Source organism: Oncorhynchus clarkii, chromosome 17, assembly GCF_045791955.1.
Source record: "Oncorhynchus clarkii lewisi isolate Uvic-CL-2024 chromosome 17, UVic_Ocla_1.0, whole genome shotgun sequence".
NCBI lineage: Eukaryota > Metazoa > Chordata > Actinopteri > Salmoniformes > Salmonidae > Oncorhynchus > Oncorhynchus clarkii.
Window position 1 is genome coordinate 13,493,702 of NC_092163.1, and position 15,715 is coordinate 13,509,416.

The 15,715-nt window shown below is 43.1% G+C and overlaps 2 protein-coding genes across 4 annotated transcripts in view; both read left to right on the plus strand.

Annotated features, from left to right (window-relative positions):
• The window catches only part of LOC139370307 (regulating synaptic membrane exocytosis protein 1-like), a 99,029-nt gene extending 95,258 nt beyond the window's left edge, over positions 1-3,771 (plus strand). For both annotated transcript variants that reach the window (XM_071109701.1, XM_071109700.1), the window contains 5 exons: positions 173-317; positions 657-772; positions 1,764-1,865; positions 2,104-2,243; positions 2,434-3,771. In XM_071109701.1, coding sequence (XP_070965802.1) covers positions 173-317; positions 657-772; positions 1,764-1,865; positions 2,104-2,243; positions 2,434-2,652 — 722 coding nt within the window. In that variant the 3' untranslated portion in view covers positions 2,653-3,771. The remainder of the gene's footprint in view (positions 1-172; positions 318-656; positions 773-1,763; positions 1,866-2,103; positions 2,244-2,433) is intronic.
• Positions 3,772-12,553: 8,782 nt separating this feature from the next.
• LOC139369591 (potassium voltage-gated channel subfamily KQT member 5-like) overlaps positions 12,554-15,715 on the plus strand; it is a 169,859-nt gene continuing 166,697 nt past the window's right edge. For both annotated transcript variants that reach the window (XM_071108842.1, XM_071108843.1), the window contains exon 1: positions 12,554-13,063. In XM_071108842.1, the coding sequence (XP_070964943.1) occupies positions 12,717-13,063 (347 nt within the window). In that variant the 5' untranslated portion in view covers positions 12,554-12,716. The remainder of the gene's footprint in view (positions 13,064-15,715) is intronic.

A 15,715-nucleotide genomic window follows, 5' to 3' on the forward strand; every position in this document is an offset into this window, starting at 1 on the left:
CCTAAATGTGTTCATCCTCGAGAGTTCTGTTGTTTAGCACTGACCCAGAAAAACTAAGGCCTGGAAGATAGCACTTCAGGTCTCAGGAAGACAGTAGATTAGCCGTGCTAACTTAGCCATTAGCCTTAGCTCTCCACTACATTGTGTCTTTTTTTTCCCTCTCTGGTACCAGAGGGGAAGGGGAAGAAGGAGAAGGGTGCGTCCATCCAGAGGAGCACAGAGACGGGCATGGCTGTAGAGATGACCAGGAACATGAGTCGACAGTCCAGTAAAGAGTCCACCAACGGCACCATGAACAGCTGCAACTCCGAGGGAAAGTCAGTATCTCCAATCTCTCTCTCTCTATATATATATATATATATTCATCTCTCTCTCTGTATTTCTCTCTCTCTCTCGCTATCTCTCCCTGTATACTGTATGTCTCTCTCCTTTTCCTCCCTCTATCCCCTCTTCTCTTCGTCCCTTTCTTCCTCTTTCTGTTTATGGGTCCAAATGTTGTTTTTTTTCAATGTCAACATGAGTTGACATTCACTGTAAAGTAAACAACTCAGTATTTCAGCGTTACTACAGTGATTTCCATAGATAATATAACCTAGGACCCATAGGTTATATACGGTAATTAGCTGTATATTGACTGTGTTCTTCCTCTGTTCCAGTCTGCTTTTCGGTGGGGTGCGTCTGGGACAGCCAGGCAACCAGTTCAGCGACTTCCTGGATGGTCTGGGTCCCGCCCAGCTGGTGGGCAGACAAACGCTGGCCACACCTGCCATAGGTGAGTAAATATCCCCCTATTCTGTTCTGTCTACTCATCATGTTATTGCCCCATCGTTGTTCCTCTGTGACTCCTCCCCAATTGATAACTTGATATTCAAATCAGTTTCATTGATTCACATCGCTTCCTTTCTTCCGTCTCCATATTACCTCAGTAACTCAATATCCTTCCAACTTCCCTCTTGAGAAACTCAATTGCCAACTTTTCTTACTACTTCCTATTTTATGACCTCAGGTGTGTGCGAGCAGTAAGCCTAGCAAAGCCGATTGTAGTCGGGGGGGTGCATCTGCGACAGCCAAAAGTCAGACACTGTGGTGGTTTCCAACAGCAAGGCTCAGATCAACATAGCAGTGTCAACATAGCTGCTATCGTTTACTAAAACAACATCTTTATGTTGAAATTAACTTTTCTATACCCCTCTTTATCACACACTATCAAACTGAAACAAAACACGTGTACAATTAATTGGTTAGAGAGAGGTCTCAAATATCACTTTCATTTGTTGCTTTAGAATCGGGGTAAATTTGGTTCCTGTTTTAGGCACGTCTTTGGCCATGTTCATCAAACAAAAACACCCTAATGATTGGTTGACAAATAGTGCCTCCAACAATACAGGTGATGACTGCATGGTGCAGTTGGTGAGAAGCAACTGCAGCGACGTGAAGGCGTCTTCATCAAAAACGGCATGATCTTTGATCACATGAGTTTTGGAAATGTTTATTCCCATAATGCAAAACACGACGGTGACCATCACGCGATCTGCTCGAACATCCCCCTTATCTCCTGCCTACTTCCGGTTCTGATTGGTTCAATCCAGTTCCTGTTTAGTCAACCAGAGACAAAACAGAAGGCGAGACATCAGCTGGTGTCGCATTGGTGCATATAGGAAGCCGGAACTGTGAAAAAATTATCTATAGTGAACGGCCTGAGTCGGACATCTTCCTTTATCCACCATCTTTGGTCAACTCGTTCTACTTCTTCTTCCTCCCAGGTGATATTCAGATCGGAATGATGGACAAGAAGGGTCAGCTGGAGGTGGAGGTGATCAGAGCTCGGGGCCTTGTACAAAAGCCTGGATCCAAATCCCTCCCTGGTGAGATACTGGTGGTAGCGCCACCTAAGGGTGGAGGACTGCATTGAGATAAAATATAATTCAGGGCAAAGTCCATTGAAAGTGCTTTTTTAATCCAGGAGTAGTCTTATCTGGGTCTATGTAGTCGCCCACCTAGAGAAAACTATTCAATCGGACCATGTTTAGAACCACAATTGAGTATCCTTATCCTTATCCTTATCTGCCTCTTGTTTCTCTTTTTCTTTCTTTCTTTCGTCAGCTCCATACGTCAAGGTCTATCTGTTGAATAATGGAGCGTATGTAGCCAAAAAGAAAACCAAGATTGCACGGAAAACGCTGGACCCGCTGTACCAGCAAGCGTTGCAATTCGAGGAGAGCCCACAGGGTAAAGTCTTACAGGTGAGGGTCAAAGCCTTGTTTCATGAAGAAAAGTTCAATCACTTTTTAATTCAATAATTCAATAAATGCATCCCATGAATAATATTAAAACCATTTTGTATTTGTAATTTTATTTAACCTTTATTTAACCATTTAAGCTGTAAAGGTTTTAATCAATACATTTTTGGGTGTCTTTTTTTCTCTCCTTCAGGTGATCGTCTGGGGAGACTACGGACGAATGGACCACAAAAGCTTCATGGGAGTTGCACAAATCCTATTGGAGGAACTAGACTTAACAAGCACAGTGATTGGCTGGTACAAGTTGTTCCCACCCTCCTCTTTAGTGGACCCCACACTAGCCTCCCTGACTCGACGTGCTTCCCAGTCGTCACTGGACAGCTCCTCGGGCCCACCGGGCACCCGATCCTAGTGGACCAATAGGACTACAGCTACCAATCTTAATGGACCAATGGGACTATAGCTAGCCTACCGCTTTGTGAAACGAATTAACGTCACATTAGAGATTAACGGACAAAAATTATTGTAGAACAACAACAATCAAGAAACAGAGTCACAAATGATTTTAAAAAAAAAGCTTTGTTGAGATCTGACAATCACTCCTGGCATCATGTAATTTGTTTGTTTGTTTTAGAGAGCGTAAGGTTTCAGTGTTTCATTCCAGTAACGAATTCGTCATCGTTTTTTCGCGGTTGTAATCTAAGAACTAGGGCTGTCGATAATAAACAATGTTCGGAAGCTAGGTAAGGCTGTACTGGAGTCGAGCGGTAAGGAGACACTCGATTCATTGAAGAAACTACTTAGAAATGTAAATGTGAAAGGAAGCAGGGTGGTAGTTTTTAGTCAAACCATCAATAAACAAAGAAATGTATGTTAGCATCAGAATGTATGGACCCAAGACAGAGGTGTCATCCTCCATGTCCCTCAGGGGATGCCATAATGTCCTCTCCGCAGTGGTCCCCATCCGGCCCCCAAACAGACTGCCAGCACTTCGGCCCCCAGGGCAGAGTGCTTCTGGGTGGGGTCGGTCCGGGCAAACAGGGGTCTCTTTCTGGTGCCTAGACTTTGTGGATTCACATTACTGGTCCTTCTCTGTCAAATATCATTTTTTTTGTTTTCAATATGTTTACCATGGCTGGTCCAAGCCGCTCTCTCGTTTTTGTCTTTGGTACGTTTGACTTTTTTTTTCTCCCTTTGTTACTTATGGCACAACAATGTTTTTATGATGAGTATGAGGTTTACGATGAGTTGTCTGATGTATGCATGGTGAAGAATAAAAAGACACAAAGAAAAAATACGAAATAGAGAAAATTAGATCATGTGTCTGCAATGAGATGCAGGGGACTGTTCAGTGACACATCTTAAATGACGATTTTTACACTTGACGATGAGATTAGTGTGGGATTACAATGTTGTTTCTTCGTTCAGTCACCTACAAAAAGTCCAACCCAGTTGTCTTTGTATAGATGTATATTAGACCTCCATTATCTTGACCAATAAATAGAACTATACATTTCACTTTGGACTATCACCAGGGTGTCAACAAGTCACTGTAAAAAAAGACGTATCTTTGTCCACAATCACGAGAACTTTCATTTAGCTGTTTTCCTGGAGTATCCTTCCCCTCACCCCAACACATGTTTAGGGGTTTTATCTGAAATTTCAGTTTACATTATTTTGAGATTCAAAAACGCAAGCACAAATAAGCTTGATTTTTTTTACGGCGAAAAGTTACACTTTTTGAGATTTAAAAAAAAGTGAATGACATTTTTTTACATTTTAAATACTGCTTGCAAATGTATTTTTTTGGTTCATTTCATTTCTTCTTTGTCTTGATTATTTTGAAAAACAAAAAACATCAGTTGCTCAAATTTCCCTTCTGCATCTTTGTGAATGTGAAAAGTAACCCATCAGATTGAACTTTCAGGACAGGAACACCAATACTCATCCTTCGTCAGGCCGGCTGACTCCTGCCACACCAAAGGGGGGCGTGGCCAGCATGACTCGGACCTGTTCCAAGCTGCATGCACATTTTGTAAAACAAAAACGATACTGAAAAAAAAAAGAAGATTGAACTGAACTAGATATGTGTTAGTTCCACATACTGTAGGCCCGCTTGTATGTTGCATGCACTTGTACAGTTTGCTCGTACTTAAATATAAAGAGAAACCGAAGCCATTCACATCACGCGAAGACATTCGAAATGATCAGCTGCAGTCAAGTCTAGTCCACATCCTTCATTCCGGTGCTGAATGTTTCGAAACCAGTTGATTACCAAGATTATGTTGATGTCTTTTTTAAAGCTATTGAACCCGTGCTGTACTGTCGTACTAAGCAATCCTCACCGCCCATTCTTTCAAATCTACAGTTACTGTACACATAGTTTACCTCTATGGGGCTGAGACTTCATGGTTAAATATGTATAAATCAGATCAACTTATATACAAAGAATAGTTATGTTGAACATAATGATGTAATAAGATATATGGATACATATGTTACACAAATTATTTAGAGCATAATGTAACGAAAGTAATTTAGGTATATTGTAAATATTTTTTCAACCAACCAAACGGTTTAGTGATGTTTACGAATGGGGCCAAGTCAGATTACGGGGACATTGTCAAGTTCCTTAATAAGACTACGATTGGATTTAGAAAGTCACAAAGGGACACTACTTTACTTCAAGGCTTCAGGGGAAAGTCCCAAATCGCCACACTTGAGTGTACTAGGGTATCAGGCCATATTATCTGCAAAAGCTGTCATCACTACACCTCTCTCTCTCCATGCTTTGAAATCTACAACCTACGACCTATGACCCCAGCCATGTAAAACCCCATTTATAAAAACGTCAAATTTTTGGTTTTATGTTTAGTGAGTTATTCTTTTTATTTTATTTTGTCAGTATTATTAGGAGAGAGAAAAAAATGCTGATTGTTTACAATGTATGTGTTCCACTGAAACAACAACTATAAAAGAAAACGATCAGATAAAAATGTATTCACTGCAGCGTTTCTTGTTTGGTATAACAGGTGTGGCTCAAATGATGTGTGTGTTTTATATTTTAAAAAAGAGTTCATTTTTATTATTTACAAATAAAAAAAGAATGTGTGGAAGAATTCTCCATCATACTTGCTGTTCTTGTTCCACTCTCCTCCTACCATACCTGGGTTCAAAGTCCTATTTAAAATCATTTGAAACAGTTCAACTGGGCTTGATTGAGCTTATCTGATAGAATGGAACCAATTCACAAAATTGCAAAACCCAATCCAGGCAGGCTAAAGCAAACACTAAGGGCTGGATTCAATCCGTATTGCGGAGGTGTCGCGGAGGTGTCGCGGAGGTGTCGCGGAGGTGTCGCGGAGGTGTCGCGGAAGATCCATGTTAAAATGTAAAGGTCATTTCCGATTGTGCCTTCAGGAAGTATTCAGACCCCTTGACTTTTTTTTAGGCTACAGCCTTATTCTAAAATTGATTAAATATATTTTTTCCTGATCAATCTACACACAATACCACATAATGACAAAGCAAAAACAGGTTTTAAGAAATTGTTGATAATTTCAACAACATTTTTTTTTTATAATGAAATATCACATTTACATAAGACCCTTTACTCAGTACTTTGTTGGAGCATCTTTGGCAGCGATAACAGCCTCGAGTCTTCTTGGGTATGACGCTACAAGTTTGGTACACCTGTATTTGGGGAGTTTCTTCCATTCTTCTCTGCAGATCCTCTCAAGCTCTGTCAGGTTGGATGAGGAGTGTTGCTGCAGAGCTATTTTCAGGTCTCTCCAGAGAAGTATGAATGGGTTTTCACCAAGGATCTCTCTGTACTTTGTTCCGTTGATCTTTGCCTCGATCCTGACTAGTCTCCCAGTCCCTGCCGCTGAAAAACATCCCCACAGCATGATGCTGTCAAAACCATGCTTCACCGTAGGGATGGTGCCAGGTTTCCTCCAGACGTGATGCTTGACATTGAGGCCAAAGAGTTTTATCTTGGTTTCATCAGACCAGAGAATCTTGTTTCTCATGGTCTGAGAGTCTTTATTTGCCTTTTGGCAAACTCCAAGTGGGCTGTCATGTGCCATTTACTGAGGAGTGTCATCCATCTGGCCACCCTACCATAAAGGCCTGATTGATTGAGTGCTGCAGAGATGGTTGTCCTTCTGGGAGGTTCTCTAATCTCCACAGAGGAACTCTAGAGATCTGTCAGAGTGACCATCGGGTTCTTGGTCACCTCCCTGACCCTTCTCCCCCAATTGCTCAGTTTGGCTGGGCGGCCAGCTCTAGGAAGAGTCTTGGTGATTCTAAACTACTTCCATTTAAGAATGATGGAGGCCACTGTGTTCTTGGGGACATTCAATGCTGCAGAAATTTGCTGGTATCCTTCCCCAGATCTGTGCCTCTACACAATCCTGTCTCTGAGCTCTACAGACAATTCCTTCGACCTCATGGCTTGGTTTTTGCTCTGACATACACTGTCAACTGTGGGACCTTATATAGACAGGTGTGTGCCTTTCCAAATCATGTCCAATCTATTGGATTTACCACAGGTGGACTCCAATCAAGTTGTAGAAACATCTCAAGGATGATAAATGGAAACAGGATGCACCTGAGCTCAATTTAGAGTCTCATAGCAAAGTTCTGAATACTTATGTAAGCAAGGATTTTCTGTTTTTTATTTGTTATAAATTTGCTACATTTGTGTGAGGATTGCTACAGATTTTTTTTATTAAATCCATTTTAGATTAAGGATGTAACGTAACAAAATGTGGAAAAAGTCAAGGGGTCTGAATACTTTCCCGACGGCACTGTATGGTCTCAGCGACCGCGGGAACATGCTTCCAATACATATTCAAAGTGTATTTTCCAACCTAGATTACATAAAAGTGTATTTTACCAGCCTAGATTGCTCTTAACCCACAACTACCTTGGTACATTATGTCAAAATGAAAATGCTCTCTAAAATAAGTTGTATCTGTTGCTATGCGTATAAGCCTATCTTCTTGCTTGCTTGTGGGAAAACTAATATTTTCTCTGGTCCCACAGACTCAACCCCGCCATGCCCTCTGTCATTCTGCTCAGATAGGCATCTTAGCAAAGCAGCTTCACAGAACTCCCAGGGAGAGAGAGAGAGAGAGAGAGAGGGAGAGAGAGAGAGAGATAGAAGGGGGGAGAGAGAGAGAGAGAGAGAGGGGGGGGGGGGGGAGAGAGAGAGAGAGAGAGAGAGAGAGAGAGAGAGAGAGAGAGAGAGAGAGAGAGGGGGAGAGAGAGAGAGAGAGAGAGAGAGAGAGAGAGAGAGAGAGAGAGGGAGGGAGGGAGAGAGAGAGAGAGAGAGAGAGAGAGAGAGAGGGAGGGAGGGAGGGAGAGAGAGAGAGAGAGAGATAAAGAGAGAGAATAAGAACAAACATAGTATCAGTGTAGCTTTAAAAAACAGGCCAACATTTGAATCGTACACATGAAAGTAGAAAGACGTGAGACCAAATCCAGGACTAACGTCTTAGAGACTCCAAATTGTGACAAATTAAGCATTACAAAGACAAACATGTAAGGAATTCGCAAAAGCTAGAATTGCAAATTACCATGTCCAAATAATGTCAGTCAAATTATGCCTCATTTGTGACTCACTTCCCATTCTCTGTGTCGTCTCACAGATGTCATCATTAGGACAAGTTTAATATTTGATTTTATCCACTAGCGTTGCTGAAGGTAGAAAATCCTAGGAAATGTTATTCCATTGACATAAGCTGTTTTCAATCAATCAATGTGGTTGTGCTTGAGTGTTTGGTGTGTGTGTGTGGGGGGGGGGGGGGGGGGGGTCGCAAAGCCAGGGGAGGCATAGCTCTACGAATCTTATTTGCACAAAGCTTATTACGTGGCAGGGAATATGTTTTGTAGGTCAGTGACTGTACACCTCACTTTGTTCAAGCTGCAGAAAAAAATGGGTCAATTAGGGCCAGTGTCAAGGAAAGCAACGGTGGTGCTATGTTGTAGCAAATTCGGGGGGTAGCCCTGACCGGAACTCAAACCCAGGTCTAGCGACTATCAAGCCCACGCCTTAACCATTACAGCAAGAGGTCTGACCCTCTTAACGAGCTCGCTAGGTGTTGGCTTAAGGTTGCTACACTACTCCTTTCCTAAGGGGGATAGCGTGTCTTCCCCCTTCTCCATACCAAGTACCTACACTGATAAATTACATTTTATTTTTGCACTATCATGGCAACACCATAAGTCAATGTTTTAAGGAATAAAAAAAGGCACAAGGCGCCCTCTAGTTCTGCCAGTCCCCACCGAATCAGTCGGTCCGTAATCATTTGTAACATTACAAATGTAATTACAAATTTGTAATTACAAATTACATTTTCTAACTGTTGTCTTTGGTGTGTGAGAGTTGCCTCAGAATATGAAAAGTACATTTACTTTCTCTGACCACATCTTTTTACCTAAAAAGTGTAACAAAAGTATTTTTTGGGAGAAGTGGAGTAAGGAAAATAATTGCGCAAACAAGTCTACGAAGGTTTTCAAATTTGCAAAGAATACTCTGCAGGACAGCTTTGACTCAGTAAAACAGTTCCTTCAAATAATTCCTTCATCCCTGACCTAGTTGGTTTCCCTCACTGAAAGGGGAAGTTGTACCAAAATGCCCTCTCGTTTGACCTCTTATAGGACACATGGCAACAAAGTCCCCGGAGATTTATGTTCCACATCCTCTTGTTAAGAAAGCAGAGGGCCCCCCGAAACAACATCTGCAGGCAATCTAGCCCCTGCCCCTTGTCACTGGATCAGAGCTCACGACCTGTGTGTGTGTGTGTGTGTGTGTGTGTGTGTGTGTGTGTGTGTGTGTGTGTGTGTGTGTGTGTGTGTGTGTGTGTGTGTGTGTGTGTGTGTGTGTGTGTTCGTGCGTGCGTGCATGTGTGTGTGTGTGTGTGTGTGTGTGTGTGTGTGTGTGTGAGGACCAGAGATCATACAATATAATAAAGCCAAGATACTTGTCATCCAGTTTCCAGGAAGTGACCTCTTCCATTAAGGGCCAAATGATGATGATCTTTATGGTTCATCAGTAATAGAACGCACAGAGAAAAAACGGAAATGTAATCACGTTCATTATTTTCATAATGTTTGTTCTCTTTATGTTGACCTCCTCTTTTGTTCTGTGCATTGAGGGGGAAATAGTTTGGGAACAGCCCAGCTCGCCTACATTCTGCATCAAGCATCCTCCCATTGGATTACGTGTTCAGAGGAGTGAGTCCCTCTAACCACTCATGCAGGGTCTGATATTTAGAATCCTCCTAAATGGAGAATGTTAAGATTCAGGTTTGTGTTATCTGATGTTAGATCTGTGTGCACTCTGCTTTGAGGGTTTTGAATTGTTTAGATATGTTGAGTTTTCACTGCATGTACATTACTGGGGTATATACAGCTTTAAGAACCATCTACTGACACCTTCTTAGGAGTAAGAGGCCCTCAGAAGGTACAGGAAATTGGGCTTGGCACAGGAAACTGGTGCACCCCATATCCCAGTTGCAACGATAACTGTAGATTTACTGAGTTTCAGTTGAAATAATTTTCCAAGAAAAAATGCATTGATTCTATTGTTTAGTTTAGTTTAAATTACACAATCCACTTCCCATGCATAATTGAAACACCACTGATAACTGATGCATAGTGTCTGAATTGTGTTTTTCAAGAATATAGTCAAACAAACAACCAGAAAACAGTTACAGTAAATGAATGTCACCTCAAAACAAGGCCTTCAAAACAAGGCCGGATCTTTATGGCAAGACGCATCATTCACCCACGTTTCGTCAGAATCGGCCCAGTGCTGTCTGAGATACCGCATGTGACTAACGTATGAACGTTTTAACAAACGGACGGAGACAGATCCACAGTCCCCTCCCCGAATTCTTCTTGGGGGACAAAGATGGTTTCTGAGACGGTGCAATATAATTACCTACTGAGTAACTAACCATTATTCACCAGCAGATGGTGTACTTATGTCAGAGGATCATCAGTGTACTGACGGAGTTTATCTCTGTTTGCCCTTCATAAACTGCAGGGACGGATTGGCCTTCTGGCATTTCGGGCAAATGCCAGATGGGCTGGTCAATTTGTAGCCCAGTGGGCCTGTCTAACTTGGGCATTTTGCACAAAATGATCATTATCTGGCTAATAATGGGAGCCTCAAGGGAATCAATGGGCCGGTGTGTTAGACATGTCAGGGCTGAGTTCTAGTCCCGGTCCGCACCTGATATACTGTATGCAATTCTGGAGAGGGTGGATTGGAAGGACAGAGGCACTAACATCTAGTAGAGAGATCCCGTGTGTGCAGACCTGTCTAAGGGTCAGAGCTATGTAGTTGGGTCACACAGACACACACACACACACACACACACACACACACACACACACACACACACACACACACACACACACACACACACACACACACACACTCCTTTACAGGGTGCTATCGCTTACAGGCTCTCATGCTACGACAGAGCCTGATGCCATCCAGAGAATATCCTCCATTGTCCCCTCTCTCCTTTATGTAATTTAATGATCTTTCTGCCATCAAAACGAGCGTTGTCCCTGCATGGTCAGCACTTATATACAGTATGTCCAAAAACGACCTACATGATGACGAAACATATTGAATAAGCTCTATAGTAACCTACATTTTTACAGACACTGTTATCCAGAGAGACTTAAAAGAGCGATTAGCGTGCAATTAGGGCGCCTTGCCTCGTCTGCTCAGGGATTCAAACCAGCAACCTTTCTGTTACTGGCCCAACTGCTAGGCTACTTGCCACCCAGTCTTAATGTGCTATCGTGTGTTAGGCCTGTCAATGAGCAATTGAGTGTTGGCAAGAGCACAAACAGATCAGAGAGCAGGCAACAGACAAGCATGTTTTTTTGTTCTAAGTGCTATTGCAGTATTGAATAATACAGTGACTGCTTATCTACAGCGCTTGCGGTATAGACAAGAGGAAATGTGTGTTCACTGAATGAGAAAATAATAAGCCACATGCCACAACTTCCTCTACAGGCAACAGTTTTACAGCAAAACAACATCTTGCAGCATCGGCCATTCAATAAGAATGAACAAGGGATCTGTCTGTTTTTGGTTGAACAAAATGAACTAACCAAGTTCTCCATCCACCATTAATTTGTTAACTATTTCTGTTTGAAGATCAACCACTTCTATCATTTTAGTAATTGGGTGATGTATAAGATATAACAACCTATCCAATGTGTGGGTTATTATACTGCACCGCGTCTTGGTATTTTATTTCGGGCCATGTCACGTGGTAGTGGTGTTAGTAGCTGCAGACAGAGAACTAAGAGAAGGGGAGAAGAGGGGATAGTAGTAAGTGGGAATTCTTCACATAATTATTAATAAATCCCAGACGCTCATAATGGTGATTTTTGCTACAGTCTAATGTCGTTTTGGATGGCGCGCCGGCGGGTGGAATTCAGAACGACTTTTTCATCTGTGTAGGCTACTGTAGTCTAGATATTTTATACAGATGTCATACCGTTTGCGGTTTATTTTTTCCATCGAATGGAATATATTTTCACTTCTGAATGGAAAATTCATTAAGCTATAGACTAGGCCTACTTAATACTTAATAGAGCATTCAAATGCGTCTCGTAAGTTTTCACTTTAGTTATTGGCATCGTTTTTGCCTAAAGGGAAATTGAGTGCCACCTGAATAAAATCGTGGTTTTCAGTGCGACTTGTGTTTCAAGAGCTCAGTGAAACACCTCTCAATCACTAAGGACTCCGAAGCTAGCTGAGCTTATACTACCAGTTTCCAAGCACGGGGAACGAGGATAGGCTGACTCGAAAATATCTGAAAATACGGATTGTCATCAATACGTTGACATATGCTTCAATTGGAAACAATTCGTGTGGTGCGTTCTCTTTAGCATTTAATGCGCCGTATCGGCTGGCCCCAGCCATCATCGTGCGCCTCCGCCACGGACATTTATAACGGAAGCAACAGGCTGAGCTCATCCCACTGGTGAGAAAGTCGCCTTTCACCGGAGAAATTCACTTCCTGTGTGTTTATGCAAACCTTACGAGCCGAGTGCGTTCACCCGTTTCGTGCTGACTACAACTCCCCTTTAAACTACCTGGGATAGTGGTGAACAGTTGTTGGAACTGGACCTCAAGACGCGCCCACTGAAGAATTGCGGGCTTAGTGCATTTCGTTTACGCGCACGCGACACACAGCTGTGGAAAACCCGACACTGCATGCGGAGTGCTGATGGTTGACATGGCGAAAGAGGGCGGTCAAAACACAGACGGGTTAAACAGCGTGCCTTGGTTATGGTTTCATATCTAACTCCAAGTAGCTGGAATACTTCATTTGCTGTTCATTCAGAGAGCTCCACATCTACACATCCAAGACAGCCACGCATGCCCCAGAGGACCTTTGCACATCAGCACTTCATGCCCGCCCTGGTGATGCCATGCCCCGCAACCACAGCGGAGATGAAGGCGGCACGGGGCTCTGGATGAAAACTTCTCCGGGCCACCGCGCCGAGGGCTATGACTTGAAGGATGTGGAGTCCGGCCGAAGGATGATGAACAACGCCAGTGCCGGGGACGGTTTGCTTTCGGCCTCCAGTGCTACAGGTGCCGGGGGTTCGGAGAGCCTGAGAGGAAACAAGGGAGCCCGGCTCAGCCTGCTGGGAAAGCCGCTCATATACAGCGCTCAGAGCGGCCGGAGAAACGTCCGTTACCGAAGGCTGCAGAATTTACTGTACAACGTGCTGGAGAGACCACGAGCCTGGGCGTTCATCTACCATGCGTTTGTGTAAGTGAAACATTTCATACATCTATCTGCATGGTATGAAGTCTTCTTGCGCAGTTGTTTTATTCCGCCATCGGTCAGGAGCTCACACCGACTCCCACCTGTTGCGCCCACCTCGAAAGATGCTCCTGTAGACTTCCACCACGATACATGTCTGGACACATTTCTTGGAAATTCATCTAATTTGAATAAGAATGGGGCCGTGATATCTGATGATGATCTGACATTATAATTTCAATAGGTTTTGGACTTTCCAAAATGCAGTCATTCTCTTTTATTTTGCATTTTTACCATATCTCATCAAAAAAAATGACAGATAAACTGAACACTTATAGCAGACAATCATATGCTGCTGTTTTACTTGTGCTAGATCCTACCCATCTCCAACCCCTGGTCAATTAAGTTGATGTGGTGTATAGCCTACCAAGACTACTCAGAAGACAGCTAATTCTGAATTTCATTTACCCCTCACACTGACTCCCACTGTTGAATTGTGCAAATTATTCAAGAGCGTTTGTGAAGTAAACATTGGACACAATGAGCGGTACAGGTGCAGTGTCTAAATTTGACTCAATTTCTCACAGCAGGACAAGAATCCTGCAGCAACAGGAAATGTCAGTTATTATGTGGATATTTACACTGACGGTGCAAAACATTAGGAACACCTGCCCTTTCCATGAAATAGACTGACCAGGTGAATCCAGGTGAAAGCTATGATCCCTTATTGATGTCACTTGTTAAATCTACTATTTCAATCCGTGTAGATGAAGAGATTTTTAAGCCTTGAGACAATTGAGACATGGATTGTGTACGTGTGCCATTCAGATGTCGAATGGGCAAGACAACATATTTAAGTGTCTTTGAATTGGGTATGGTAGTAGGTGCCAGGCGCACTGGCTTGAGTGTGTCAAGAACTGCAACGCTTCCAGTTTTGCCATGTGTATCAATAATGGTCCACCACCCAAAGGACATTACACACATTTTAGAAGCCTTTTTAAACCTTGAATACACCACAAGTTTGCATCTCCTGCTGTGTAAGAAAATTCCTGCAACAACAGGATGATCAAATTAAGATACGACATCAGTACATGATCACAGAACAAACTTCTTTTGTAACAGACTACAATGCTGAGTAGGCTACAGTGATGAGAATGAGCATGATATACATTCATATGAGCACACCTTATACGAGTTCTGTGTTCCACTTCTATGCGAGTTCTTCATATAGGTGTGTATGGGTTATTCTGCGAGGTCCTTACAGTGTTGATATTAAGCGAGTACTTTACTGTACATGAGATCTGCTTCTATAGGCCTACACCACTTCTATGTGAGGTCAGCGTACGAGTACTTTATATGAGACTTCTGTTTGGCCCTGAGGGCCTCCAGACCAGATACAAAAAAGTGTTAATCTTCACCGCGCCTCGGTGTCTCTGTCCATCTGGTCTCCGTCAGATGGCCTCCGTTTGTTGACCAGGCGACCAGCTGCATTTGATTTCCCGGCGTGTGACAGTGCTGTTATCACGGGCTGTCTCTCTGAGCTTGGCTGGAGGAAGGAAGTGTGTGTGGATGAGTGCAGGGTTCTGAGCGTGTTTTGAGAATCAACATTCTGGGGTCATAGGGGAAGATTTAGCTAGTTTGTGTTTGTGTGTTGGGGGTATCTGCAGATCAATTGTGGGGTCACAGTTCCTTGTCACTCTCTTGCAAAGACAGGCTGCTGATCATGTTCTTTCAAGCATGCCTCATCATTGTGCCATTGAACCATGCAGAAGACCAGTAGGCCTATGTGTATTGTGTTTCTGATACAGTACAGTATATATACATTATTAGACCATTATTTCCCTACCCACTGCAATGTAAGAAATGAGAACAATATTCTTACTACCCACAAAGCATCACTGTATTATTGCTCTGTGATGTCACCATGTCTGGGGTCATCATCTCTGGAAGGGGGTGTCCTTTTTTATGATCCCCTGAAGAGAGTGTGTCCATTGCACGTCTCCTAGTTGTTCATGTAAACTCAGCAAAAAAAAGAGACATTCCTTTTTCAGGACCCTGTCTTCAAAGAAAATTAGTAAAAATCCAAATAACTTCACAGATCTTCATTGTAAAGGGTTTAAACACTGTTTCCCATGCTTGTTCAATGAACCATAAACAATTAATGAACGTGCACCCGTGGAACGGTCGTTAAAACACTAACAGCTTACAGACGGTAGGCAATTAAGGTCACAGTTATGAAAACTTAGGACACTAAAGAGGCCTTTCTACTGACTCAGACAAACACCAAAAGAAAGATGCCCAGGGTCCCTGCTCATCTGCGTGAACGTGCTTTAGGCATGCTTCAAGGAGACATGAGGACTGCAGATGTGGCCAGGGCAATAAATTGCAATGTCCGTACTGTGAGACGCCTAAGACAGCGCTACAGGGTGACAGGACGGACAGCTGATCGTCCTTGCAGTGGCAGACCACGTGTAACAACACCTTCCCAGCATCGGTACATCCGAACATCACACCTGCGGGACAGGTACAGGATGGCAACAACAACTGTCCACGTTACACCATAGGAACGCACAATCCCTCCATCAGTGCTCAGACTGTCCGCAATAGGCTGAGAGAGGCTGGACTGAGGGCTTGTAGGCCTGTTGTAAGGCAGGTCCT